Source organism: Bos indicus, chromosome 24 (assembly GCF_029378745.1).
Source record: "Bos indicus isolate NIAB-ARS_2022 breed Sahiwal x Tharparkar chromosome 24, NIAB-ARS_B.indTharparkar_mat_pri_1.0, whole genome shotgun sequence".
Lineage (NCBI taxonomy): Eukaryota > Metazoa > Chordata > Mammalia > Artiodactyla > Bovidae > Bos > Bos indicus.
Window position 1 is genome coordinate 25,503,221 of NC_091783.1, and position 27,518 is coordinate 25,530,738.

The window sequence follows — 27,518 nt, forward strand, 5'->3', positions numbered from 1 at the left end:
GTTTCTTTCAATGAACAAGAAAAATGATTTTTTAAAAAATTAATTATTGTCATATGTTTGAGAAATGAACAGACTTTTCATTTGGTAAACTGATTCCAAATTTTGAGGAAAGTTAATGAAAAAAACTGCCATGGCAAAAATGAATATCACTTCATGTTTCTAAAAGACCAGTCTCATTTTGACTTGCCATCCCCTCTTTTTCAGATATTTTAAAAATCTTTGCCCTGTAGACCGCAGCTTCTCTTATCAACTTTTCTTGGCTAGTACCTCCGTGGTTGGCGTTATTATATACTAAAATCCAGTTCTTTTCTACTTGAAATCCCCCCTTTCCAATGTCTTGAAATTGTTGTTGTTGTTCAGTTGCTAAGGCCTGTCTGACTCTTTGCAACCCTGTGGACTGCAGCGCGCCAGCCTCTTGTGTCCTTCACCGTCTTCCAGAGTTTGCTCAGATTCATGTCTATTGAGTTGGTGGCGCTGTCTAACCATCTCATCCTCTACTGCCCCCTTCTCCTTTTGCCTCCAATCTTGTCCAGCTTCAGGGTCTTATCCAATGAGTTGACTCATCAGGTTGCCAAAGTATTGGAGCTTCAGCATCAGTCTCTCCAGTGAATTTTCAGGGTTGATTTCCTTTAGGATTGACTAGTTTGATCTCCTTGCTGTCCAAGGGGGTGGCCATGACTTGCTGGAGCAAATGAGATGAGTGGAAATGACCTGTGTAATACACTGTCCCGTCCCTTGTGAGGAGGGGTGGCTGGGGAGGCACATGGTGATATACAAGTACCATGAGATCAAAGCAAGCTGAATTCTGAGGCTGGAGAACTGCCAAGATTCAGTTCTTGCCAAGGTCAAGAACTGCCAAGATTCAACTGCCAAGGTCAGTAGACTTTGGGTGAAGACTGAGACTGGGGGTTCTTTGTAATCAAAGCATGGAAGCATGACCTAATCTATCTTGACCAATTTCTATTTCAACTTCATTGTGCCTTTCTTTTTGACTGCACCATGCAGGATCTTAGTTCCCTAACCAGGGATCAAATCCAAGTCCTCTGCAGTGGAAACAGAAGTCTTAACCACTGAACTGCCAGGGAAGTCCGCATTTTAAATGGCTGCTTTGGGACAATAATTTTCCCTCATCAAGACCCATGCATGGCCTTCTCTGAAGCCTGCAGAATTAAGATATCAGATGTTCTAAACATAAGGTAAAAACTTAATATTTCTTAGGTTTGGGATCTCAGACATAGGTGTGTCCCTCTGTCACAGTGAAAAGGAAAAAAGAGGAATGAGTTTTACTTTCTTTTCTTTCCTGAGAACAAAAAAGATAAGGAGAACAGTGAGCAGACTTGGTCACTCCTAGTTTTTACTTTAACTGTTCCTAATCTGTATAGTCTGTAACTAAATTTGCTTTGCTCAAAATTAACCTACTATGTAAATTACATCCTGCACCTATCACTCCCTAACTCCGCATGAGCTACATTCTGTGCCTATTATTAACTCTATGCTAATTACATCCTGTACCTGGTGCTTACCTTTACCACAGACCACCCTTTGTAGTTTTCTTTTTCCATTTCAGAAAAAAAGGCCATGGTACAATAAACCAGGACAAATGGACTCAATGACTGGGCTACCGGACTGCCAGGCCCAATTACCAGGCTACCTGACGCTAACTATGACTGTTCTGAAACAAAGCAAGAAGAATGCAAGATCTTTATTACTCTGAGCCCTAAGACTATGAGACCCAAGTTATATAAAGTCTCTCGGTTCCCCTAGCAGGGGATTGGAGATGGGGGAGTGGGGGAGGGCAAGTTCCTGAGGCACTAGCCTGCTGTTTTCCCCTCAGGCTGGCTGAGGATTGAAGCCATTCTATTTCCTCTAAACTCTGTTGCCATATTTTTTATTCAGCTTCAGTGTACAGACAAAGCCGATATTTTCACATTAACACCTCTATTTTACCTTATTTACTTCAATAACTATAACCTAAGTGATAAAGGTTAAGTCTTCCCAAACCATTCTGGGTTCCCAATATCTTTCAGGATGTCACTCAGAAGACAGAGGTCATGCCCTTAAGACCTGTGTTCTGGCCTGTGCCTCTTGTGAAGAATCCAAAAAACTTTCCTGTGTTTTAGCATATTCTGAACTGGAGCTATGGCCACCCAAAGCTTAATGTGTATTTAGCAGGGAAGAGGATACACAACATTCATCTTCATCTGGCTTTTTAAATTTCAGTGGAGCCCCTTGGAAGCAGAACCAATAATAAATCCCATGGTGCTTAGCATTACTTTGACTTAAACCAGGGTTTCTCAACCTCACTACTACTGACATTTTGGGCAGGGAAATTCTTGTTGTGAGGGATTGTCCTGTGTATCGTGGAACTCTGAGTAGCATCCGTGGTCTTGACCCACATCCTGGGCAATAGCACATCCCCGTTATGACAACGCCAAATGCCTTTAGACGTTGTCAAATGTTCTGAGAGGCACAATTGCCTCTGACCAGGAACTACTGGCCTAAACGAAGGTGTATTTCTGTGATAGATATTGTTGAATGATGACAATTTAAAAATATCAGGTTTAAAAGCATGAAAAGGGTATTAAATGTAAAACATTATCAAGATTCCTTTCAAGAACAGACACAGTAGAGGGCTTTCCTGGTGGCTCAGTGGTAAAGAATCTGCTTGCCCATGCAGGAGACATAGGTTCAATCCCTGATCAAGGAAGATCCCACAAATAGTGGAACAATAAAACTCGTGCGCAACTATTAAGCTTGTGCTCTAGAGCCCGTGCGCTAAAGGAAGCCACCACAATGAGAAGCAGCCTGTGCACTGCAACCAGACCCATGGACTGTAGCCCACCAGCCTCTTCTGTCCATGAGATTTTCCAGGCAAGAACACTGGAGTAGGTTGCCATTTCCTTCTCCAGAGAATCTTCCCAATCCAGGTCTCTTGCCCTGCAGGAGACTCTTTACCAACTGAGCTATCAGAGAAGCTCATAGAGTAGCTTGGCTCCCCATAACTAGAGAAAAGTCCTTGAAGCAAATGAAGACCCAGCATAACCAAAAAAAGAAAACATACACTGTAGATATTTTAATGAAAGCAATGGTCCTGCCATTCTTTATTTCTCACAATAATACATATTTACAGAAGAAAAAGAATTGTACGTTTTAAATTCTGATCATTATACAGATTTTTTGCAGTTGAATAAAAGGATGACTCTCTTAGTGACCTTTAAAAGTAACTTCAATGCTAATCGAAGGTACTAATTATATGTTAAACACGTTTAATAACCGTTGTTAAGCTCACTTGAAAACACAAGACATTTAGCACCCAGTAAAAGTAATAAAGCATTATCATTTGAGCTAAGACCTTTTAAGAGATCTGACTTAGAAGTATCTTCATCATAGATGCACAGTCCAATTTCTCAACATACGTTTTAGAAACTTGGGAGAAAAAAAACGTTAAAGGAAAATCTCCATAGCTTTTTTAAGAATCATATGTGAATCAGTTTTTCCCTCAAAAGGCCTTGAAACATTGGCATCTTGAGGTGCTATTAAAAAAAAAAAAGAACAAGATTTTTGTTATTAATCAAAAGCTTCAAATACTGGTTTTCATTTTTTAAAACAATGTATTATAAATTTTTTTTAATAAAAGGTTAAAGGCACAGTGAAACAATGACTAAGAGTTGCACTTCACTATTTTAGAACTCGAAATAATGCAAAAGACAAAATAATTTCGGCGGCCAGCACCTCATTTGTCCTGTAGGGGGCAAACTTCGGAAGATAGTGAAGGACAGGGAAGCCTGGAGAGCTGCACTCCACCGGGTGTCAGAGTCAGACCTAACCCAGCGGCTGAACAAGGGGGTAAATTCATCGTAAGAGGAACCAAGAGACAGGATGCAGAATTGCTGTACTGAGGTTTAACAGTGGCAGGTGACTTAAAGCTTTACTCACAATACAGTTTTTAAGTTTAGAAGTTTTTTCATGTTTTACAGATTTAAGGATACCTTTGTATTGCTCAGAATTAACCAAAATTTATTTTCTGGTTAGTAAGTACTAATACTCAGAAATATATTCTTTTATTTTTCAGGGACGAGATTTTTCAGTCTAATGATCATCTCCGGGAAGTTCCTCTCCTTTTGTCTTTGTTGCCCAATAGGTTTTGCTTTATTGGGTGACCCGTCCAAACTGCAGGAAGAGAGGTCGTGAAACCTCAAATCTGTTGTCAGTTGTTAGCAGCTGTGAAAAGCAAGCTTGAAGCCAGTATCTAAAACAGGAGGAAGTGACTTCCCTGGCGGTGGCTAAGACTCTGTGCTCTCAATGCAGAGGGCCCAGGTTTGATCCTTGGTCAGGGAACTAGATCCCATATTCTGCTACTAAGAGTTCAAATTTTGCAACTAGAGAGTCTGTGTGCTGCCGCTAAGACCCAGTACAGCCAAATAAGTTAAAAGAAAAAGAGCAACAGGGAGGAAACAAGGCCTGTAGATTTCATCCAGGTTTATGCTTTTCTCATCATCTTGTTGTGGATGGCAGAACAGTAAACAAGGTTTTGAGGAAGTAATGGAAAATTTACCACAGAAAATTTAGGGGAACATGACTATGACTACATTTATACATAAGGAACAAAGAAGTTTATAAATAATTACAATAAAGAAACTAACTATAATAAAATAATGTTTTATCCTTAGGAGTTGAAATCACTAGTCTTTATAACTTCTTTGCTTGGATGGAAATATTCCATATCCAGACTTGTTAAAGAGCCAAATATGAAAAATGGAACCAGCAAAGGAGTGGTGGCAAGCACTAAGCATACAGTTACTTGAAGAACTAAAGACTAGGTGGAGGGTAGAAGGGAGACAGTATTGTAAATTACACCAATATATTCTGAATTTTGTTTTTTTTTGGCTGTGCCATGTGGCTTATGGGATTTGAGTTTCCCAAACAGGAATTGAACAAGGGTTCCTGGCAGTGGAAGCACAGAATCCTAAGCACTGGACCACCAGGGAATTGCCTGAAAACGCTGATATCGTACAACTTTATTTATTTATTTTTTAGTACAACTTTAAAAACTAGGAGATTGAGGAGAACAAATGAAAAACATTTTTAATTGTTCCAGCTATCATAACGGTGGTGGTTTATTAGTGCTGTTATTCTGAGACTGCTGCATTTGTAAGGCAGTTGAAGAAAACAAATAATTGTGGGATATTCCTATGTCTTTGAAAATCTGGACTCCCAGTACAGAAAAATAAAAGACACAAATGTAATAGAAAGAATTAGGCAAAAACCTTGCAGTACTTAATTTGATTTGGAAATATCAAAATAACTCATGAAGTGTTCTATCTTAGAGAAAAAAGGTATTCTTAGCTCTCTCCTAGAAACAATAACCAATCTAGCCACAACAAATCTGACAGTCCCAAATATGGTTTTGAAGCACTATTTCTCACTGAAAGGAACCAGGCTTCTTAAGAGAAATGGCCGATTCCAGATCTGGTGCAGAAAACATACAAGTTGAGCCTGGAATATTTTGTCACAGGAGACTACAAGGAAGTCATTAAAGACTGCTAGAGTAGTGTCGAAAGGACTCAGAGTCAACTTGATAAGGCTCCCGATGACCAAAAACAGGACAATTTGAGCTTTAATAGGGCAATAGTCAAAATGGATTAAAGTCCATCAAGTATGTTTGAATCCATGAGTTCACTACACTGAAAAAAGTGATGTACAGAAGATGATAGAAAACAAGTTTATAAGCCTGAAAATTGATAAATCAAGGAAAAGATTCAAGTATTTTTCTTTTCCTCTATGAACTTGACCACTGGTTAACCAAACAGTAGACAGGGGGAACATCTCTTTATATATAAAAATGTTCCAACTAATAAATGAAAAAGAAACGACAGAAACTCTAACCCACAACAAATCAGTGGATCTAGGCATATCCATTTCAGCTGACATCAGAAAAAGAGCGAACCAGACATTCTCTGCCCTCTGTTGAAATAATACACCATGATCTATATAGTCTGGTCAAAGGTTGAACCTGAGTCTGGTCAAACCTCTGGATCCATGTATCATATCCAGATGACAGAAGAACATGCTGAATTGAGCCATGAGTATGCTATTAACAAAATACAGATAGTTGGGTATGTATAAGACCAGGTTCTTCAACAGATAAATTTTAAGGGAAAGAAAGAAGGGGGAACCCATAGATTAAAAAGAGACATTAAGAGATATAGCTAACAAAGCAATTTTAAGTGAGTAAGATTAAAAGCTAGTATTGAGATACAGACTTGGGGATAAACTAAGAAATACAAGGAAGTGAGTACTGTTAAAATCAATGTAGTGGTTACTTCTGTGGGGCTGGGGAAGAGAGTTGTTAACTTTGACAGGACACACAGAGGACATCCAAAGTGACTGGCAGTTCCAAAAGACTGTTTCTTTACAATAATGAAATAAGCTATACATCTTCTATTTGGTTTTCAGTATTTGTTTAATTTTTCTAAAAGATAAAATAAAACAAAACAAACAAAAAATCAAAGCCCTTAGGATTTTCCACTAAAAATTATGGATGGGAATACTTCTACTGTAAATCTCAGCTGATGGTTCTTAAGAAGTTGCCTATATTATAGAAATTTTTCTAAATAATAAGCTACAAATATTTGAAAAATATAATATTAAATTCTAATATGTGCATAGTTATAAAAAGTCAAAGCACTAAGTATACATTCCTAACATGAAATTACAGTATTGTTACAGTATTATGTTATAGATTTGGTTAAATGATGGTTGTTGACTTGCAAAATTTTCCTTTCCTACTCCCATACAAGGTTATTGGTGTGATTCTATTAGTTGTTAGAACATGAGCACTGGAACAGATCTCACATTTCCTTGAGTATCCACACTTTGTTTCACTCTCCATAGAACAAAGATTAGTTATCTTGTCCAATCATAAGAGTAGTTATTAGTATGTAACATTACACACAACGTCATCCGATTTGCAAATAAAGATCCTTCACCCACATACTCAGCCTTATATTCTCTTTCATGTATTAATGGCAGATGGAGAATTTTTTGCTGTTAAGTGTCTAAGAAACTCAAGAACGTAAAACAGACCTAAGTCATCAGTGAAAGCAGTTTTAAAATGCGATACAACAATAGACATGGACGAACATATAATGTGTTGTACATTTTTCTGCCCATCAGACATTGACAGCTTTCCTACGATTTTTCAAGCAGCATCTTAAAAAAAAATGGTGCAATTGTACAGTCTCCTTCTCTTTTCTTTTAATACAGTTATGCAGTATTCGAGTGATTCACGTATTCCAGAAGTGACCGGTCTAAGACCCTTTGGATAAGAGCTTCCTCAATTATATTGAAATCCTACAGTAAAGAAAAAAAATTAGAAACATACAGTCAGACATGACAGTTTTCAGCAACTCGAGGATGAATGTTAAGACAATGCCTCAAAAAAAAAAAAAAAAGACAATGCCTCACTTTGCCAAGTAAAGCCCTGAATTCAATCCCCAAGTTTCCATACACACACACAAAAAACTCATAGAACCCAGGACTTTTGCTTTGGGGCTTGTGCATTTTCTATTTCATTTTCACTATCAATTAACTAGCTATCATTATTAATAAAAGTCTTGATCTGGAATTCAAAGTTTTTTATCTGATCTAACTATAATAGTTTTTAGCCAGTATTACAAATCCGGGTCAGAGTGCTATGCTCTACATAAACATGTAATATGGAGTGAAGTTAAGACACTCCCATAGGATTCACCATTCCCAGTAGTACTACTGAATATCTAGTTCTGAAAAAAAAAAAACGTTGGAAACAAAACACTCTTTCTCCTTGCTTCCTTATGGTCAAAACTGAATTCAAAACTTTAGGTCAGCACATTCTGTAAATAAAACAAAAACTAAGAGTCCTATCTTCTGCAACCCGTCTCCTCTTCACCAATAAACTAAGAAAATAAAATCTTTATTGGAAGTTCACTCTAAAACATAAAAGCAAATAAATAAAACCCACAAGACAGTCATAAAACAGAGCAGAGCACAATATTTGGACTTAATGCCAGGTTGCTGTTCAGCAGGTAAGTCATGTCTGACTCTTTGCAACCCCATGGACGACAGCATGCCCGGCTTTCCTGTCCTTCACTATCTCCTGGAGTCTGCTCAAACTCATGTCCATTGAGTTGGTGATGCCATCCAACCATTTCATCCTCTGTTGCCCTTTCTCCTCCTGCCTTCCATCTTTCCCAGCATCAGGGTCTTTTTCAATGCCAGGTTGTTCTAAGTCAATTTATTAACCTTTGAGCATCAGATACTTCATAGCTAAGTAAGGATAATCATACAGTATGCATTTCACAGAAGTTGCTACCAGGAACGAAATGAGACAACTTGCATAAAATGCCTAGCACAGTACTTGGTAGTTGAGGAAACAAAAAAATCAAAACAAAGAACACTGTTTTGACTTCACTTCCACATCTAAGAATGTGATTTTGAGGGGGTGGAGAGTATTCTCACCAAAGTGACCTCTTCCTGGCCAGCCCCAGGTCATACTGTGAATGATCTTGAAGAGAATGGACTGAACAATGAAGAGTCAGAACAGGTACGGAATCAACCTGGCTTTTAGAATATCTCATGGAGCTACGATAAATAGAGGAACCCCTACGCGTTATGAAAAATGACGACACGTGGCTCTCTTGAGGGCTTGTGTGACTTCGTGGCCAGAAAAGAAATTATTTGAGAGATGGAGGAGAGATTATGAAGCCTCTGTGGTGTGGTCTGTTCATTCTTCAAGTGGTCCTAATATTTCCATTTACTCTCTCCCCATCTCTAGTTTGCCTAACATCCACGCCCAACCTGAGTAAATCTCTTGACATACATCATCTCATTTAATCCCCACGAGAGCACTTGGAAACAGTATGTACTTTGCTTAGTCCTCACTTTAACAAATGAACAAACAGAGGCTCCAAAGTTAAATACCTTGCCCAAGGTCACAAGTTGTGACAGGACTGTTACTGAAACCCAGATTCCTTGTGTTGAATCTGGATTATCATCCGGGGCACACCAGAATGCATGGAGACAATTTCCAAATGATACCCTTCAACAATTATTCAATTCCATTTAAATTGCATAAAAAGAAAATAGTCAAAATCATGTGAAAATTATATATAAATTCAAATTTAACTCTTAACATTTCAGGTATTTAGATAGACGTAACAATAAAATGTACCATTTAAGAACATGGCTATGAATGTCCCCATGATAAGCAATCCCCTTTGCTGAAAGGGACTCATGGGACAATGGATCACTCTCACAGGAAAATGCATGGACCAAAGCAGAACAATAGCTATGCTAAATGCAAAAAAGCAAAATGGCTGTCTGGGGAGGCCTTACAAATAGCTGTGAAAAGAAGAGATGCAAAAAGCAAAGGAGAAAAGGAAAGACATAAGCATCTGAATTCAGTGTTCCAAAGAATAACAAGGAGAGATAAGAAAGCTTTCCTAAGTGATCAATGCAAAGAAATAGAGGAAAACAACAGAATGGGAAAGACTAGAGATCTCTTCAAGAAAATTGAGATACCAAGGGAACATTTCATGCAAAGATGGGCTCAATAAAGGACAGAAATGGTGTGGACCTAACAGAAGCAGAAAATATTAAGAAGAGGTGGCAAGAATACACAGAAGAACTGTACAAAAAAGATCTTCACAACCAAGATAATCATGATGGTGTGATCACTGACCTAGAGCCAAACATCTGGAATGTGAAGTCAAGTGGGCCTTAGAAAGCATCACTACAAACAAAGCTTGTGGAGGTGATGGAATTCCAGTGGAGCTTTTTCAAATCCTGAAAGATGATGCTGTGAAAGTGTGGCACTCAATATGCCAGCAAATTTGGAAAACTCAGCAGTGGCCACAGGACTGGAAAAGGTCAGTTTTCATTCCAATCCCAAAGAAAGGCAATGTCAAAGAATGCTCAAACTACTGCACAATTGCACTCATCTCACACGCTAGTAAAGTAATGCTCAAAATCCTCCAAGCCAGGCTTCAGCAATATATGAACTGCGAACTTCCAGATGTTCAAGCTGGTTTTAGAAAAGGCAGAGGAACCAGAGATCAAATTGCCAACATCCACTGGATCATTGAAAAAGCAAGAGAGTTCCAGAAAAACATCTATTTCTGCTTTATTGACTATGCCAAAGCCTCTGACTGTGTGGATCACAATAAACTGTGGAAAATTCTGAAAGAGATGGGAATACCAGACCACCTGACCTGCCTCTTGAGAAACCTATATGCAGGTCAGGAAGCAACAGTTAGAACTGGACATGGAACAACAGACTGGTTCCAAATAGGAAAAGGAATACGTCAAGGCTGTATATTGTCACCCTGCTTATTTAACTTATATGCAGAGTATATCATGAGAAACGCTGGGCTGGAAGAAGCACAAGCTGGAATCAAGATTGCCGGAAGAAGTATCAATAACCTTAGATATGCAGATGACACCATCCTTATGGCAGAAAGTGAAGAGGAACTCAAAAGCCTCTTAATGAAAGTGAAAGAGGAGAGTGAAAAAGTTGGCTTAAAGCTCAACATTCAGAAAACAAAGATCATGGCATCTGGTCCCATCAGTTCATGGGAAATAGATGGGGTAACAGTGTCAGACTTTATCTGGGGGGGGCTCCAAAATCATTGCAGATGGTGACTGCAGCCATGAAATTAAAAGATGCTTACTCCTTGGAAGGAAAGTTATGACCAACCTAGATAGCATGTTCAAAAGCAGAGACAGTACTTTGTCAACAAAGGTTCGTCTAGTCAAGGCTATGGTTTTTCCTGTGGTCATGTATGGATGTGAGAGTTGGACTGTGAAGAAGGCTGAGCGCCGAAGAATTGATGCTTTTGAACTGTGGTGTTGGAGAAGACTCTTGAGAGTCCCTTGGACTGCAAGGAGATCCAACCAGTCCATTCTGAAGGAGATCAGCCCTGGGATTTCTTTGGAAGGAATGATGCTAAAGCTGAAACTCCAGTACTTTGGCCAGCTCATGCAAAGGGTTGACTCATTGGAAAAGACTGGGATGCTGGGAGGGATTGGGGGCAGGAGGAGAAGGGGACGACAGAGGATGAGATGGCTGGATGGCATCACCGACTCGATGGACGTGAGTCTCAGTGAACTCCGGGAGTCGGTGATGGACAGGGAGGCCTGGGGTGCTGCGATTCATGGGGTCGCAGAGTCGGACACAACTGTGTGAACTGAACTGAACCTTTAGCTTGTTTTATCATTTCTGATAATGGGAAATTGAGTCATAAGTATCAGAACTCTTCATACTGTATCAAATTTTTCTTTCATCTTAAGAAAAATTCTGACTATAATGAGAATGGCTATGAGTTGGCCATTATTGATAGGTAGCTGATCAGTACACAGAGGTTCATTATATAATTCTGTCTACTTCTGGATATGTCTAAAATTTGTTCATAATAATTTAAGTTGAAAACATTAAATAAACATGAGTTTTGTATTTTATAAAATTTAAATTAAAAATAGAGCCCGTGTGTCTCACTACATTGATATTGTATCTGTTATTGGTCATTCAATGTATTATAAAATGAGTGCAAATTCTCTGAGCCATTTCATTACTGATATGATCTTCTCTCAGTTAATGTTTTTAACTTCATAAAAATTATAACTATTTAGTGGGAGGCATTAAAGTAGAAATTAACTGGAAAGTGAAATCTGGGTCTTTATACAATGGCTGATTATTTATATCAAAAAGAAAATGATTTTGTCTAAAGCAGGTAACTACTCTTAAAGTAGTTATATAAAATATACACATTTATAATATATATGCTTATAAAACACTGTTTTTATGTTTCCTCCTTAATACTAATACTTAACACTGCAGCTATATATGCATTTTTCCTCTATAATCTTATAGTAAGACTTCTTATATTAAGAAAGGTAAGCTTAATACAGCATAAAAATATAATGTAGAAGTAAGAAAATATACTTACTAAGAAATCATCATAAAACAAAGTGTGACTGACTTGCAAATGTCTTATTAAGCTGCCATTGAAGCTGCTTCGATTCTCATTAGGTACTAAACGGCAAAGTGGACAGAACTGGAAATAAACAATATCAAGAGTTCAAGAAAGAATTTTAAATAATCATTTAAAATGATTATTTAATGTCAGAGATAAAAAATTAAATAACCATTCAACAAAGTTAATTTTAATTTTATGAATCTATTGGCCATACCCTGGTTTTATGTTTTAGAATTATATAAATATTAAAGCAATATAAACAAATAAAATTGCACTTCTTTCTTCATATACATTTCTTGTATATAAAGAGTATAACTATTTGTTTTATACTTACCACTTTATTATTTAAATAATATTACAGTCAGGAGGTGTGCCATAATTTAGTTACCTACCTCTCGCAATACTAAAGTTCTTAGGTATGTGGATATGTTGCTATTACAAATTACATTATCTACATTGCTATTGTTATCACAAATTATATTATCTATAATTATATATCAAATTACATTTTTGAGGGGATTATTTTATTAAGATAAATGACTATAAATGGAGCTTAGAAGGCCAAAGTTATGAACATTCATGGTTCATAATATATACTATATATGATACATGCTTATAGTTTTATATTACCACCAGCAATATAGATTCTAATACACCAGCATCAGATATTAGTATTTACACATATTTTCCTAATTTAATAGCCACGAATGGCCATCTACAAAACCTTCTCATTTTGAAATATTTATAAAGCTCAAAAGAAACGGGAAAATAATGCAGAGAGGTACCATGTCACCATCACCCAGCTTCCCCAAAACGTTACTTCTTACATAACTATGGCACATTGTCAAAACCAGGAAACTGGCAATTAACTAGACAACATCCGACTTAGATTTCACCAGTTTTTGCATGAATTCATTTTCTGGGGTGTGTATATATATTCTATGAAATTTTATCACACATATAGTCATATAACTACCAACACAATCAAGAAACAGAACTGCTCTCTCACTACAAAAAACTCCCTTGTACTGTCCCTTAACTTCTTCTCTCCTGAACCCTGGCAACCATGGATTTGTTCTCTAGATCGGCCTTTTTTTTTTTCTCTTTGCCTCACTGCCTGGCATGCAGGGGTCTTAGCTCTCTACCAGTATCCAGAGTGCACCCTTTGCAGTAAGCTGAGTCTTAACCACTGGACCCCTAGAAAAGTCCCACAAATGGATACTACTCTTATCACCTAAGCAGATACTTGCAATACAGCATAGCAAGTGCTATAATCAAGATCTGAACAGACAACTGTTCAAGACTGATAAGGGAATCATTACTTTTTTTTCTGAGAAGTCAGGAAAGGATTCAGCCAAGTTGCATGCAGCTGGTGACAGTCTTGAAGAACGAGTCAGCCATAGCAGAGGAGAAGCACCACAGGCAGGGAAAGCAAAGTGGAAAAAGGCAGGAAACCCTAAAAGGACCGGGCCTGCTTAGGCAACGGGAAAATGCTCAGTGAAGCTGGAGACAGGGCATGTTGTGGGCAGCCGCGGGAGGAGAGTTTGGAACAGTAAGTTGAAACCAGTACTAATCAACATACACTCTTCTGAGAAGCTCATGTGATTTCTATTTGCCCCATATCGAGTCAGAGGAACAGAGATGACTAAGCCTTGGTCCCATGATTAAGGAGCTTTGAGCCCAGTGGACGGGAAATCTACAGAAAACCTGGAATTTCAAGCAAAGTAGTTTTTGTCTTCAGTCTAATGTTAAAAGAGAACTAGTGGAGGCATCAGACTTCAGGTGTATAGACAATTTAGTTGTGTGACTGAAGAGACTTTCACCAGAAAGACACTACAAAACAATGGGTGACAGTCTATACTACTTCAAAAATTTCTTCTGTTTCTTGAATTGGGGAATTTGACACAAGGAAGGAGAGGGTAAGAATAGGAAAGGGAAAGAAATGGTAAAGTGAGAGACTGATGATCATGACCTAAGTACCTAAGTGTTCACCTACACTCTCCCTAAGGTTGTTCTTGTTTAGTTGCTCGCTTGTGTCTGACTCTTTGCAACCCCATGGACTGCAGCACTCCAGGCTTCCCTGTCCTTCACCATCACTTGGAGCTTGCTCAAACTCATGTCCATTGAGTTGGTGATACCATCCAACCATCTCATCTTCTGTCATCCCCTTCTCCTTCTGCCTTCAATCTTTCCCAGCATCAGAGTCTCTTCTAATGAGTCAGATCTTCGCATCAGGTAATCCAAGTATTGGAGCTCCAGCTTCAGCATCAGTCCTTCCAATGAATATTCAGAACTGATATTCTTTAGAATGGACTGGTTGGATCTCCTTGCAGTCCAAGGGACTCTCAAGAGTCTTCTCCAACACCACAGTTCAAAAGCATCCATCCTTCGTTGCTCAGCCTTCTTTATGGACCAACTCTCACATCCATACATGACTGCTGGAAAAACCATAGCTTTGACTGTACAGACCTTTGTTGGCAAAGCAATCTCTCTGCTGTTTAATATGCTATCTAGATTTGTCAGTTTGTCTTCCAAGGAGCAAACATCTCTTAATTTGATGGCCGCAGTCACCATCTACAGTGATTTTGGAGCCCAAGAAAATAGAGTCTATCACTGTTTCCCCATCTATTTACCATGAAGTGATAGAACTGGATGCCATGATCTTCATTTTTCTGAATGTTGAGTTTTAAGCCAACGTTTTCACTCTCTTCTTTCACTTTCATCAAGAGGCTCTTTAGTTCCTCTTCGCTTTCTGCCATAAGGGTGGTCATATGCATATCTGAGATGACTGATATTTCTTCCGGCAATCTTGATTCCAGCTTGTGCTTCATCCAGTCTCAGATTTCTCATAATGTACTCTGCATATAAGTTAAGTAACCAGGGTGACAATATACAGCCTTGACGTACTCCTTGCCCTATTTGGAACCAGTCTGTAGTTCCATGTCCAGTTCTAACTGTTGCTTCTTGACCTGCATACAGATTTCTCAGGAGGCAGGTAAGGTGGTCTGCTATTCCCACCTCTTGAAGAATTTTCCACAGTTTGTTGTGATCCATACAGTCAAAGGCTTTGGTGTAGTGAATAAAGCAGAAGTAGATGTTTTTCTGGAACTCTTTTGCTTTTCCGATGGTCCAGTGGATGTTGGCAATTTGATCTCTGGTTCCTCTGCCTTTTCTAAATCCAGCTTGAACATCTGGAAGGTCATGGTTCATGTACTGCCTTGGAGAATTTTGAGCATTACTTTGCTAGCATATTAAGTGAATACAATTGTGTGGTAGTTTGAGCATTCTTTGACATTGCCTTTCTTTGGGATTGGAATGAAAACTGTGGCCACTGCTGAGTTTTCCAAATTTGCTGGCATACTGATTGCAGCACTTCCACAGCATGATCTTTTGGGATTTGAAATAGCTCAGCTGAATACAATCACCTCCACTAGCTTTGTTTGTAGTGATGCTTCCTAAGGCCCACTTGACTTCGCATTCCAGCATGTCTGGCTCTAGGTGAGTGATTACACCATCATGGTTATCTGGGTCATGAAGATCTTCTTTGTATAGTTCTTCTGTGTATTCTTGCCACCTCTTCTTAATATCTTCTGCTTCTGGTAGGTCCATACCATTTCTTTCCTTTACTGTGCCCATCTTTGCATGAAATATTCCCTGGGTATCTCTAATTTTCTTGAAGAGATCTCTAGTCTTTCCAATCTATTGTTTTCCTCTATTTCTTTGCATTGATTGCTGAGGAAGGCTTTCTTATCTCTCCTTGCTATTCTTCGGAACTCTGCATTCATATGGGTATATCTTTCCTTTTCTCTCTTGCCTTTCACTTCTCTTCTTTTCTCTTGTAAGGCCTCCTTACAAGAGAGGAGGCTACTTGTAAGGCCTCGTCAGACAACCATTGCCAATTTCCTAATGTCAGGTCATCCTTTACTATCTCTCTTTACTCAGATATGCTCCCAGACCATACCACTATTAATAACCAACAATTTTACAGCATACATCAAAAGATACTGGCCTCAAAAAAACAGATTCATAGAGAAAAACTTACTGGTTACTAGTGGGGAGAAGGAAGTGGGGAGGAGCAACATAGAGGTAGGGGATTAAGAGATACAAACTATTATGTATCAAATAAGCTACAAGGATATATTGTATAACACAGGGAATATAGCTAATATTTTATATTAACTATAAATGGGTATAACCTTTACAAGTTGTGAATCACTATATTGTATACCTATAATTGTAACTTATATAACATTGTACACAAACTATACTTGAATTAAAAAAAAAAAACAGACGTTGGCCTCATCTCAGTATGGACTTGATCTGATGGTGAACGCAATGGGTAAATAACAGCCACCATATTAGAAGCTACCACCAACTTCAGTCCTTTGGAACATCTGTTACAATGGATATCCAGCTCTGTCTGTGGTTCAGATTAATCCCCACAGCAGCTCAGTCAATTGAAGAACACTTTTTATATAATGGTAAATACCATTTGGGGAAGAAGTTAAAGATAACTGAATCCAACACCAAAAGAAAAGAGTCATGCAATGAAAATAATTATGGGCAAATCTTCAACCAAAATTAAGGTACAAGATTGAACACCTAATAATAGGAGTTTGGAAGCAAATCTAATGAAGATTTTCTTCCTTCCAAAACATTTATGCATGTACGTTCCCACTGCTCCATCAAGCTACAGATATTCTGAATGCCCACAGTAGTAAATTGCTGTGGGGATTAGGGCTCAGCTTTTGTCAATGTAGTTTTTAATTTCAAACCAAACGAAGTCCTGTCCCTTCTCACAAGGAATGAATCTCAGGATCAAGGCAGAAAATAAAACTACCTTTGAACCTGGGTGGATGGAACTATGATTTTTACAATATCCTGTTTTTCATATCTCTATATCCTACCATAGCTAGGTTCTCCACCAAGAGCTGGACACGCAATGTTAAACAAAGAAATTATTAATAAATTCTATGGCTTCATGAAGCTATTAATTTGGAGGGAGAGACAGACACAAAATAAACGCACAACATACAACTGTGATAAATGAGAAAAAAAGCAAGAGCTGAAAATAATTTTGGTGTCAGAGAACTGAGATTTAAGGTGAGTTCTGAAGGATAAATAAGAACCAACCACTGAAAGAAAACACTGGACAAAGAGGATAGCCAGAACGTGGGGTTCTTGCTGAAATATCTTCCCTTAATATGATAAAATACTAAATTTCTCTCAAGTGGTCTCATAATTCAATCTGAAGCATGCTGTATCATTTGCCTCTTTTAAGTCTAATATTCCATAGATATACTTTCAAAAAAATGCAGCAGAATATAGTTAATTACTGTATCATGAAAAGGACTTGTTGAAACTTCTTGATGTTCTTAACCTACTACCCTAGTTTGCTTGAGCAACTCAGAAACAAAGGATTAGTTGCTTGTGGCTTGATTTTTGAATTATCTAATTCTATCTGGAAGGCAGAATCCTTTGCCCAAATCTCTAACTATCTTGAGACTACTTATATCTGCTAAGTCAGATGACATCACTGACCTTATCTGCAGGCAAACCTAGCAATTCAGTCCTTTAAAGCAGTAATTCCTCCTTAAATGCTACATTCCATGCCAATCCAGAGGCAGTCTTGGACTCAACCCTCCTTGTCCAAGGACTTCCTTGGGGTATTTTCACATATGTGTCCCCATTAGTGCTGCCTCAGTGCTGTCACAGGATCTGCCTCCAGCCTTTTCATAACCACAGGTTTAATCTGACTTCTAGTGGCAAAGTGAAAGTCACTCAGTTGTGTCCGACTCTTTGTGACCCCATGTACCATAACCCACCATGCTCCTCCAAGCAAGAATACCTGAGTTGGTTGCCATTCCATTCTCCAGGGGATTTTGCCGATCCAGCAATAGAACCTTCATGTCCCAACTGCAAGCAGATTCTTTACTGTCTGAGCCACTGGGGATTGGGGCTTATCTTAACCTTGTACACTCAAGCATGAAACACTAACAGAGGAAACCTGAAGATCTTCTGTTCCAGTAACCACTTTTACACAGCCCTAGTGTTTTACAGAACCATGACTTTTCTGAACAATCTGCTCCTGCCTTAAGCCAAGGCAGCATCCTTCCCAGCTTGGGTTCCCCAACTGTGAGAGTACGCAGCTTCCTCTAGGAAATCTGCTCTAGCCTTGATTTGATATGGCTGCAAACATCACCCAGTACCCAAGCATCACCACCTGATTCTTTTACTACCCTGCAGTGCGAGATACCTGGGTTCAGTCCCTGGGTTGGGAAGATCCCCTGGAGAAGGGAACGGCTACTCACTCCAGTATTCTGGCCTGGAGAATTTCATGGACTGTATAGTCCATGGGGACACAAAGAGTTAGACATGATTGAGCGACTTTCACTTAGGCTTTTTAACTACTAAATTCCACAGGCAATCTGATCCCATGATTCCTGATTATTTCTGTCCTTACGGCAGTTTTCTTCAGTGACTTCTATGACCTCTAAATAATAGAAGACCCAGCTTCCACGGGCCACCTTCAATCTGATGGCCAAACTGAGCAGCACATGGACGGGATTTCTGCTGGAGTAAGTATACAGTACCAATGGATAGACAAGTAAGGTGCCTGCCCCGAATGGATGCTATAGTGCTGCCCACGGTCAAGAATGCCTAGCGTTCCTCCAGTCAGACCAGCACCTGGGCACTACTAGTCATGGCTCAGGCTGCATTGATGATATCTCCTTCATAGGGTTGCTGGGGGAAGTTAAAGAGGCACTCAGTCAGTTCTGTTCAGTTGCTCAGTCATGTCTGACTCTTTGTGACCCCAAGGACTGCAAAATGCCAGGCTTCCTTGTCCTTCACCAACTCCCAGAGCGTATTCATGTCCATCGAGTCGGTGATGCCATCCAACCATCTCATCTGCTGTCGTCCCCTTCTCCTCCTGCCTTCAATCCTTCCCAGCATCAGGGTCTTACCAATGAGACAGTTCTTCACATCAGATAGCCAAAGTATTGAAGCTTCAGCTTCAACATCAGTCCTTCCAATGAATATTCAGAACTGATTTCCTTTAGAATGGACTGGTTGGATCTCCTTGCAGGCCAAGGGACTCTCAAGAGTCTTCTCCAACACCACAGTTCAAAAGCATCAATTGTTTGGTCTCAGCTTTCTTTATAGTCCAACTCTCACATCCATACATGACTACTGGAAAAACCATAGTCTTGACTAGACGGACCTTTGTTGGCAAAGTAATGTCTCTGCTTTTTAATATACTGTCTAGGTTGGTCACAGCTTTTCTTCCAAGGAGCAAGTGTCTTTTAATTTCATGGCTTCAGTCAACATCTGCAGTGATTTTGGAGCCCCCTAAAATAAAGACTACCACTGTTTCCATTGTTTCCCCATCCATTTGCCATGAAGTGATGGGACCGGATGCCATGATCTTCATTTCCTGAATGTTGAGTTTTAAGCCAACTTTTTCATTCACCTCTTTCACTTTCTTTAGTTCCTCTTCGCTTTCTGCCACAAGGGTGGTGTCATCTGAGTATCTGAGGTTATTGATATTTCTCCCAGCAATCATGATTCCAGCTTGTGCTTCTTCCAGCTCGGCATTTCACATAATATACTCTGCATATAAGTTAAATAACCAGGGTGACAATATACAGCCTTGACGTACTCCTTGCCCTATTTGGAACCAGTCTGTAGTTCCATGTCCAGTTCTAACTGTTGCTTCTTGACCTGCATACAGATTTCTCAGGAGGCAGGTAAGGTGGTCTGCTATTCCCACCTCTTGAAGAATTTTCCACAGTTTGTTGTGATCCACACAGTCAAAGGCTTTGGTGTAGTGAATAAAGCAGAAGTAGATGTTTTTCTGGAACTCTCTTGCTTTTCTTGATGATCCAGTGGATGTTGGCAATTTGACCTCTGGCTCCTCTGCCTTTTCTAAAGCCAGCTTGAACATTTGGAAGTTCACGGTTCATGTACTGCCTTGGAGAATTTTGAGCATTACTTTGCTAGTGTGTGAGATGAGTACAATTGTGTGGTAGTTTGAGCATTCTTTGGCATTGCCTTTTTTTGGGATTGGAATGAAAACTGACCTTTTCCGGTCCTGTGGCCACTGCTGAGTTTTCCAAATTTGCTGGCACACTGAGTGCAGCACTTTCATAGTATCATGTTTTAAGATTTGAAATAGCTTAACTGGAATTCCATCACCTCCACAAGCTTTGTTCATAGTGATGCTTCCTAAGACCCACTTGACTTCACATTCCAGGATGTCTGGCTCCAGGTGAGTGATCATACCATCATGGTTATCTGGGTCATGAAGATCTTTTTTTGTATAGTTCTTCTGTGTATTCTTGCCACCTCTTCTTAATATCTTCTGCTTCTGGTAGGTTCATACCTTTTCTGTCCTTTATCGTGCTCATCTTTGAATGCAATATTCCCTTGGTATGTCCAATTTTCTTGAAGAGTCTTTCCCATTCTATTGTTTTCCTCTATTTCTTTGCATTGATCACTGAGGAAGGTTTTCTTATCTCTCCTTGCTGTTCTTTGGAACTCTGCATTCATATGGGTATATCTTTCCTTTTCTCCCTTGCCTTTCACTTCTCTTCCTTTCTCAGCTTTCTGTAAGGCCTCCTGAGACAACCATTTTGCCTTTTTGCATTTTTTTTCCTTGGGGATGGTCTTGATCACTGCCTTCTGTACAATGTCACGAACTTCCATCCACAGTTCTTCAGGTGCTGTGTCTATCAGATCTAATCCTGTGAATCTACTGTCACTTGCACTGTATAATCATAAGGGATTTGATTTAGGTCATACTTGAAGGGTCTAGTGGTTTTCCCTACTTTCTTCAATTTCAGTCTGAATTTTACAATAAGGAGTTCATGATCTGAGCCACAGTCAGCTCCTGGTCTTGTTTTTTTTTTTTTTTTTGACTGTACAGAGCTTCTCCATCTTCGGCTGCAAAGAAGACAATCAATCTGATTCTGGTATTGACCATCTGGTGATGTCCATGTGTACAGTCTTCTCTTGTGTTGATGGAGAGTGTGTTTGCTATGACCAGTGCATTCTCTTAGCAAAACCCTGTTAGCCTTTTCCCTGCTTCATTTTGTGCTCCAAGGCCAAATTTGCCTGTTACTCCAGGTATCTCTTGACTTCCTACTTTTGCATTCCAGTCCCTTATAATGAAAAGGACATCTTTTTTGGGTGTTAGTTCTACAAAGTCTTGTAGGTCTTCATAGAACTTTTCAACTTCAGCTTCTTCAGCATTACTAGTTGGGGCATAGACTTGGACTACTGTGATATTGAATGGTTTGCCTTGGAAACAAACAGATCATTTTGTTGTTTTTGAGCTTGCATACAATTACTGCATTTTGGACTCTTTTGTTCACTATGAGGGCTATTTTTTCTAAGAGATTCTTGCCCACAGTAGTAGATATAATGATCATCTGAGTTAAATTTCACTGAGTTCAAGAGGCACCCAGAATTCAGTATATTGGGAATTCCCCTGCAGTCCAGTGGTTATGACTCGGCACTTTCACTGCAGGGGCCCGGGTTTGTTCCCTGGTTGGAGAACTAAGATCCCTAAGCTGTGCACGTGACCAAAACAAACCAAAAGACAAACCAAGAAAACGCAGTATGTGGTAGTCATTACTATGCCATCTTAATGTTTTCTTTCTTCTTTTTTAAATATTTACTTATTTATTTGGCTGTACCAGCTCTTAGTTGTGGCATGTGGGACCTAGTTCCCTGACTAGGGATTGAATGCAGGCCCCCTACATTGGGAGCTCGGAGTCTTAGCCACTGGACCACCAGGGAAGTCCCCCAATGCTTTCTTCAAGCTTCGTCTAGGAAGGTACCCCAGGGACCAATCGTAAAACACCTCCTTAGCTCAGTTCATCCAAGGGCAACTTAAACAGGAAAAGCCCATGACAATCTCCGCTGTTCCCCCAACACATATCAAGCTCCTAGCTAGCCATTCCAAGAATCAAACCTCTGGACTATTAGGGTGAATAAAAAAAGACCTTTGACTGTGCTATGGGGCTTTTCTCTTGAACTTGCTAGTATAGGACAGGTGTTTATGCCCCAGAGCTAGACACTGGGCTTCAAACTGTAGCTCTGCTTACTTACCAGCTGTAAGACTTACCTTGTAAGACTTAACCTCTCTGAGTCTGAGTTTACCGTTGGTAAAATGGAAATAATAATCATCTCTATCTCATAGTATTGTTGTAAGTGCTATGTATCAATCATCTAATAAACTTACATTTAACCTCATCCACCTTCCAAAAGGATTTTATGAAAAAAAAAAAAAAAAACCTTTAAAACTCAAATTAAAAAAACCCCAAACTTTTACATATATGAAACACACACACACACACACACATATACATATTTTAGTTCTGTTTAGAACCAAAATAAAATCCGAAATAATCTTCAAGGTATCATTTTACATCTGTTAATTTAAAAATAAATGTAACCCAATTTTGGCCAGGTTAAGGTGAAAGCAGTTTACTCATCAATTGCTGACACAAATATAAACTGACTCTAACTTTTTAGAATACGTTTTGAGTGTTAATTAAAGCTTGCACTCTTGGGCCCAAAAATATCAATCTATGGAATTTCCTCTTAAGAAAAAAATGACATAGAAAGAGAAGTTTAAACGTACAAGAATGTGAATGCAAATCCTAAAAACTGGCAGCAATTCAAATGTTAAAAACTAGTAAAATGGCCAAGTAAATGATGATGATCCATCACTACCCTGCCTTACCTCTCAACTATACAAAAATGAAAATTATAAGAGCCACATTGCAAAGCAGAACTAAAGTGCCAGGTTGAAAAGAAAAAAGGCAGCATTCACAATAGATCAAGGAAATGATAAGCAATATGCATTTTAATCTGTGAGCCTATTGATGAATATTCAGACTCTGAAATAAAATAATGAACTGATTAATAAAGGTGAATGACTTTCTACTTTTCATGTCTAGTGTATTATTGCCTTGATAACCATATTTGCATTATTAAAAAATGTTTCTCACTTAGGATGTGAGCACAGTTAGCATAGTAACATTAAATCTTAACTATGCATTTTAGATCTGCTTAGTTGATTATGCCCATGATTATCTGTAAGAGACAATGTTGTCTAATTTCGTAAATGAAAGAGTAATTGCACACTGGTAATTCTTGTCAGTTTCAACTAGACACTTTCACATGGTGTTCATAGTCATAGAATCACTGTAACCTTGACACAAATTATCCTTTATGATATATCCATAAATAGAAGCCCATAAATGGATTTTCTAATGTGTATCAAATTTAGATACTGCAGAAATATATAGTAACATAATTTCTCACCACAGGTCTCCTTTCTGATCTGTGATGATTAATGCAATGATCCAGCAAACCGTCTTCATCCAATTCCTTCTGACAAAAAGGACATACACACCTGGAAATTGCACAGAACACAGATATTCCTGAAATTACTGATAATTAGACAGCAGTCACTTAGCTAGAGATAAAAAACAGAATGTAGGTGGATCTAGTTTCTAGTGCTCATTCTTTCGATTTCATATTCATTTTCCTATCCTGATAATAATCTTGGTGCCTAAATTTTTTCTCATGAGCAATGCAAATGTGTAACCTCACAGGGGCAGGACAGAGACACAGTTATAGTGTGCCTGAAGCACTTTATTTTCTTTGGAAGAAAAGTGTACTCTGAGCACTCCATTAACGAGACACAGAGGATCATACCACCCAACTGTATCTGTGTCACTTTTTCTGTCTCTTTTACTTCTTTTTCTAATTCAGGTAACATCTGAATTGGGTGTTACTTGTTCTCCAACCAGAATATCTGACGACACTGGCAAATATAACCACAGATGTCAACTCACAGTTTTAGCATCCAGTGAAGAATGAAAAACAACTCACACTACCTTGTTACATCTTTCTGTGCACCTAGGAGTACCTGTCCTACGCATCTGTGTTGTCCAGTGGAACAGCTATTAGGTATGTGTCTACCGGGCACTTGAAACACAGTCAGTCCAAACTGAGATATGCTAGAAGTTTAAAATACACTCTGAAGTTTGCAGGCTTTATATATAAAACGTCTCAATAATTTATATATTCATTACATGTTCAAAGGAGAATATTTTTAACCAGTTGAATAACATACATGAAAAATTAATTTCATTTGTTTTTACTTTTTGAATATTGCTTCTAGAGAATTTTAAATTACATGTGTTCTGTATTATATTTCCACTGCATAGTGCTGCCTTAAATTCTTAGGGACTATACGGAGGCTTGGAATTTTTCACTCATTTTCCATTATAGATATAACTTCTTGTTCCCCAAGACATGTATTCTGGATAGTTTCCTTGCATAAGAACTTAAAAAATTTGAATCATGTTATAAGTTCTATAAAGCAAAGATTTCTATATTAAATGCAAAGATTAATATATCTTGTAAGACTGATTAATCAACAACCCTTCTCATTTTGGTTATTTTAACTCTTTGTTATTTAATTCTAACTAGCAGGATAAATTAGTATTCATATGCTTTAAAATTTTCATATCAACTTTCCAATCAAACCACATGGTTCTTCAACTCGTTTGTTAGCCTTCCTTCCTACTGGTCCCTGGGGCCAGTCTAACAGAATCCAAACTCTTCTCACAATTTATAGGAGTATGGAATAAATATAATCCTATAATAAAAGGTGCATTTGCAAAGTAATCTCTAGAAAAACATCTAGACTTCTGGACTAGGAAATTTAAGATATATTTGAGTAGTATTTCTTTTTAAAAAAATTTTTGGCTGCATCGCACAGCTTATAGGATTTTAGCTCCCCAGCCAGGGATCAAACCTGAGCCCTTGGCAGTGAAAGTGTAGAGTCCTAACCACTAGAGTGCTAGGGCATTCCCCTTTTTTATCTTTAAAAAAAATGTTTTTTATTGAAGTAGAGTTGATTTACACTGTCATGTTAGTTTCAGGCATATAGCACAATAATTCAGTTGTATATACATGTATATACATTCTTTTTCAGATTCTTTTCCTTGATAGATTATTACAAAATATTAAGCATTTTGTTCTGTGCTCAAGTGAAGAGGAACTAAAAAGCCTCTTGATGAAAGTGAAAGAGGAGAGTGAAAAAGTTGGCTTAAAGCTCAACATTCAGAAAACGAAGATCATGGCATCCGGTCCCATCGCTTCATGGGAAATAGATGGGGAAACAGTGGAAACAGTGTCAGACTATTTTTTTGGGCTCCAAAATCACTGCAGATGGTGACTGCAGCCATGAAATTAAAAGACGCTTACTCCTTGGAAGTAAAGTTATGACCAACCTAGATAGCATATTAAAAAGCAGAGGTCCGTTTAGTCAAGGCTATGGTTTTTCCAGTGGTCATGTATGGATGTGAGAGTTGGACTGTGAAGAAAGCTGAACGCTGAAGAACTGATGCTTTTGAACTGTGGTGTTGGAGAAGACTCTTGAGAGTCCCTTGGACTGCAAGGAGATCCAACCAGTCCACCCTGAAGGAGATGAGTCCTGGGTGTACATTGAAAGGACTGATGCTAAAGCTGAAACTCCAATACTTTGGCTACCTCATGCAAAAAGTTGACTCAGTGGAAAAGACCCTGATGCTGGGAGGGATTGGGGGCAGAAGGGGACGACAGAGGATGAGATGGCTGGATGGCATCACTGTCTCGATGGACATGAGTTTGAGTGAACTCTGGGAATTGGTGATGGACAGGGAGGCCTGGCGTGTTGCAATTCATGGGGTTGCAAAGAGTCGGACATGACTGAGTGACTGAACTGAACTGATACATATAATTTCTTAAAATAAGCATAATTAACATTATCTTCAGGAGAGGAAAAGAAATTATACTGAATACCTCTACTAGATAGCTGAATTCATAGGAAGACTTAATGGTTTCAAAGCCATTATCTCCATTCAGTAGTACACAAAGCATTTCTCTATTTCTTCGGCAGAGGCAAACGTCAAACTTTGTAATTCCTCTGCCATTCAGAATAGTTGTTGTTCAGTTGCTAAGTTATGTCCAACTCTTTGTAACCCTCTGAACTGCAGCACGCCAGGCTCCCCCATCCTCCACTATCTCCTGGAGTTTTAATGACCTAGATTTGTTTCCTTCTTTTTTTTTTTAAGAAAAAATATCAATATCCTCCATTACACCTACTCGCTGTCTCCATCCTTCCTCCAGCCCCATATAAGATTACCCAGCAAACAGGTTGTAGGATTCAGAATGCCTGCCCCACGCGTGTTCTTTCATGTTAGAATATATACTGAGATGTCACTTTGTCCCTCCTAAAGAGTAAGCAGGAAAATGAGAGGGAACGAGCTTGGAGACTGAGTAGTGGTGATGGAAAACTAAAGACAATAATCTCATAACCATCATCTGCTTCAGGACTCTTAGTCACAACACAGAGCCTAGCAGAAACTGAACAGTTCTGCTTTCTATTTCTGGATCTTCCTCCATATAAACTTGTCTGAGGAAGCTTCCCCAATCTCTCCAGTGTCCAGTTGGTTCTCCCCAAAGTTTTTAAAGCAGACAGAGCAAAAATTCTTTTGCAATTACTGCTATTAGTCATTGAAAACAAATGATTACTAATAAGAGGTATTATGATTAGGAGCCAAAACAACCATATACATATTTTCATAATAAAAGTGTTACGCTTTCCAGCCCGTTAAATTCTTTACAAGCATGTCAAATTTAGCATTAAACCAAAGTGTATAGAAGCAAACCTCGTTGTCGTCTCTCCAAGCTCTTGCAGTGGCCCGTACTTATCTATGTACTTCTGGCATGTTCTTGTGTGTGCCCTCATTTCACTGAGGCAAACCTATATGAAAGCAGATCAAAATAAGCTCACTGTTGAAAAGAGGCTCACTTCAGTCAATGAAGTCTTTTGTGACCCAACTTCACTGCTTTCTTATTTCAAATAAGGTCATAATGTGGGGTCAGTTGATTAAAAGGATGCAGTCAAGGTAATAGTTCAATCAATTTAAGGCATTATCAAGAATAACACTAATTTAAAATTTCTTTATAGTCAGAAGATCCGGGAGCTGAGTTCTTGAATTTGGTTCTTTTAGAAAGCATATGTTTTTCAAAGTGAAAAAATGTATATTACATCAAATTTACTTTTTTTGGCTACTATTACCTAAATTAGTGATGGGAAGAAGGAAGAAAGAAAAAGAGCAAAAGGAAGGAAAGGGGGAAAAAAGTAAAAAGAGAGAGAAAAAAAACAGAGAGAGATAAAAAGAATAAATAGATGGATTTTACAGATATCCGGAGTAAGTAAAAAGAAATCCTGTGCTTCAGGGAAAGATATAAATACCATGGCTTTATAATACATCCAGTAGCATTACATGAATTCACAATACACAGTATACTTAATGGCCCCATTAAGAGCAAATATAAAGGACAGCTCTTGCAGTCCATTTTTATGAAGGCAGAATAAAGAACCCTTGTCCTTCCAGATATACATTCAGAGATCCTAACCATGAGGGATCTGTT

General features: G+C 38.6%; 1 protein-coding gene across 3 annotated transcripts in view; it reads right to left on the reverse strand.

The window, feature by feature from the left end:
- Nucleotides 1-3,069: 3,069 nt before the first annotated feature.
- The window catches only part of RNF125 (ring finger protein 125), a 47,921-nt gene continuing 23,472 nt past the window's right edge, over nucleotides 3,070-27,518 (reverse strand). The window contains exons 3-6 of one of the 3 annotated variants that reach the window (XM_070778772.1): nucleotides 26,750-26,844; nucleotides 23,349-23,439; nucleotides 11,985-12,092; nucleotides 3,070-3,533 (exon numbers count right to left, since the gene is read on the reverse strand). In XM_070778772.1, coding sequence (XP_070634873.1) covers nucleotides 3,477-3,533; nucleotides 11,985-12,092; nucleotides 23,349-23,439; nucleotides 26,750-26,844 — 351 coding nt within the window. In that variant the 3' untranslated portion in view covers nucleotides 3,070-3,476. Of the gene's footprint in view, nucleotides 7,354-11,984; nucleotides 12,093-23,348; nucleotides 23,440-26,749; nucleotides 26,845-27,518 lie in introns of all 3 variants that reach the window. The other 2 variants (XM_019986850.2, XM_019986851.2) reach the window with 2 other exon arrangements.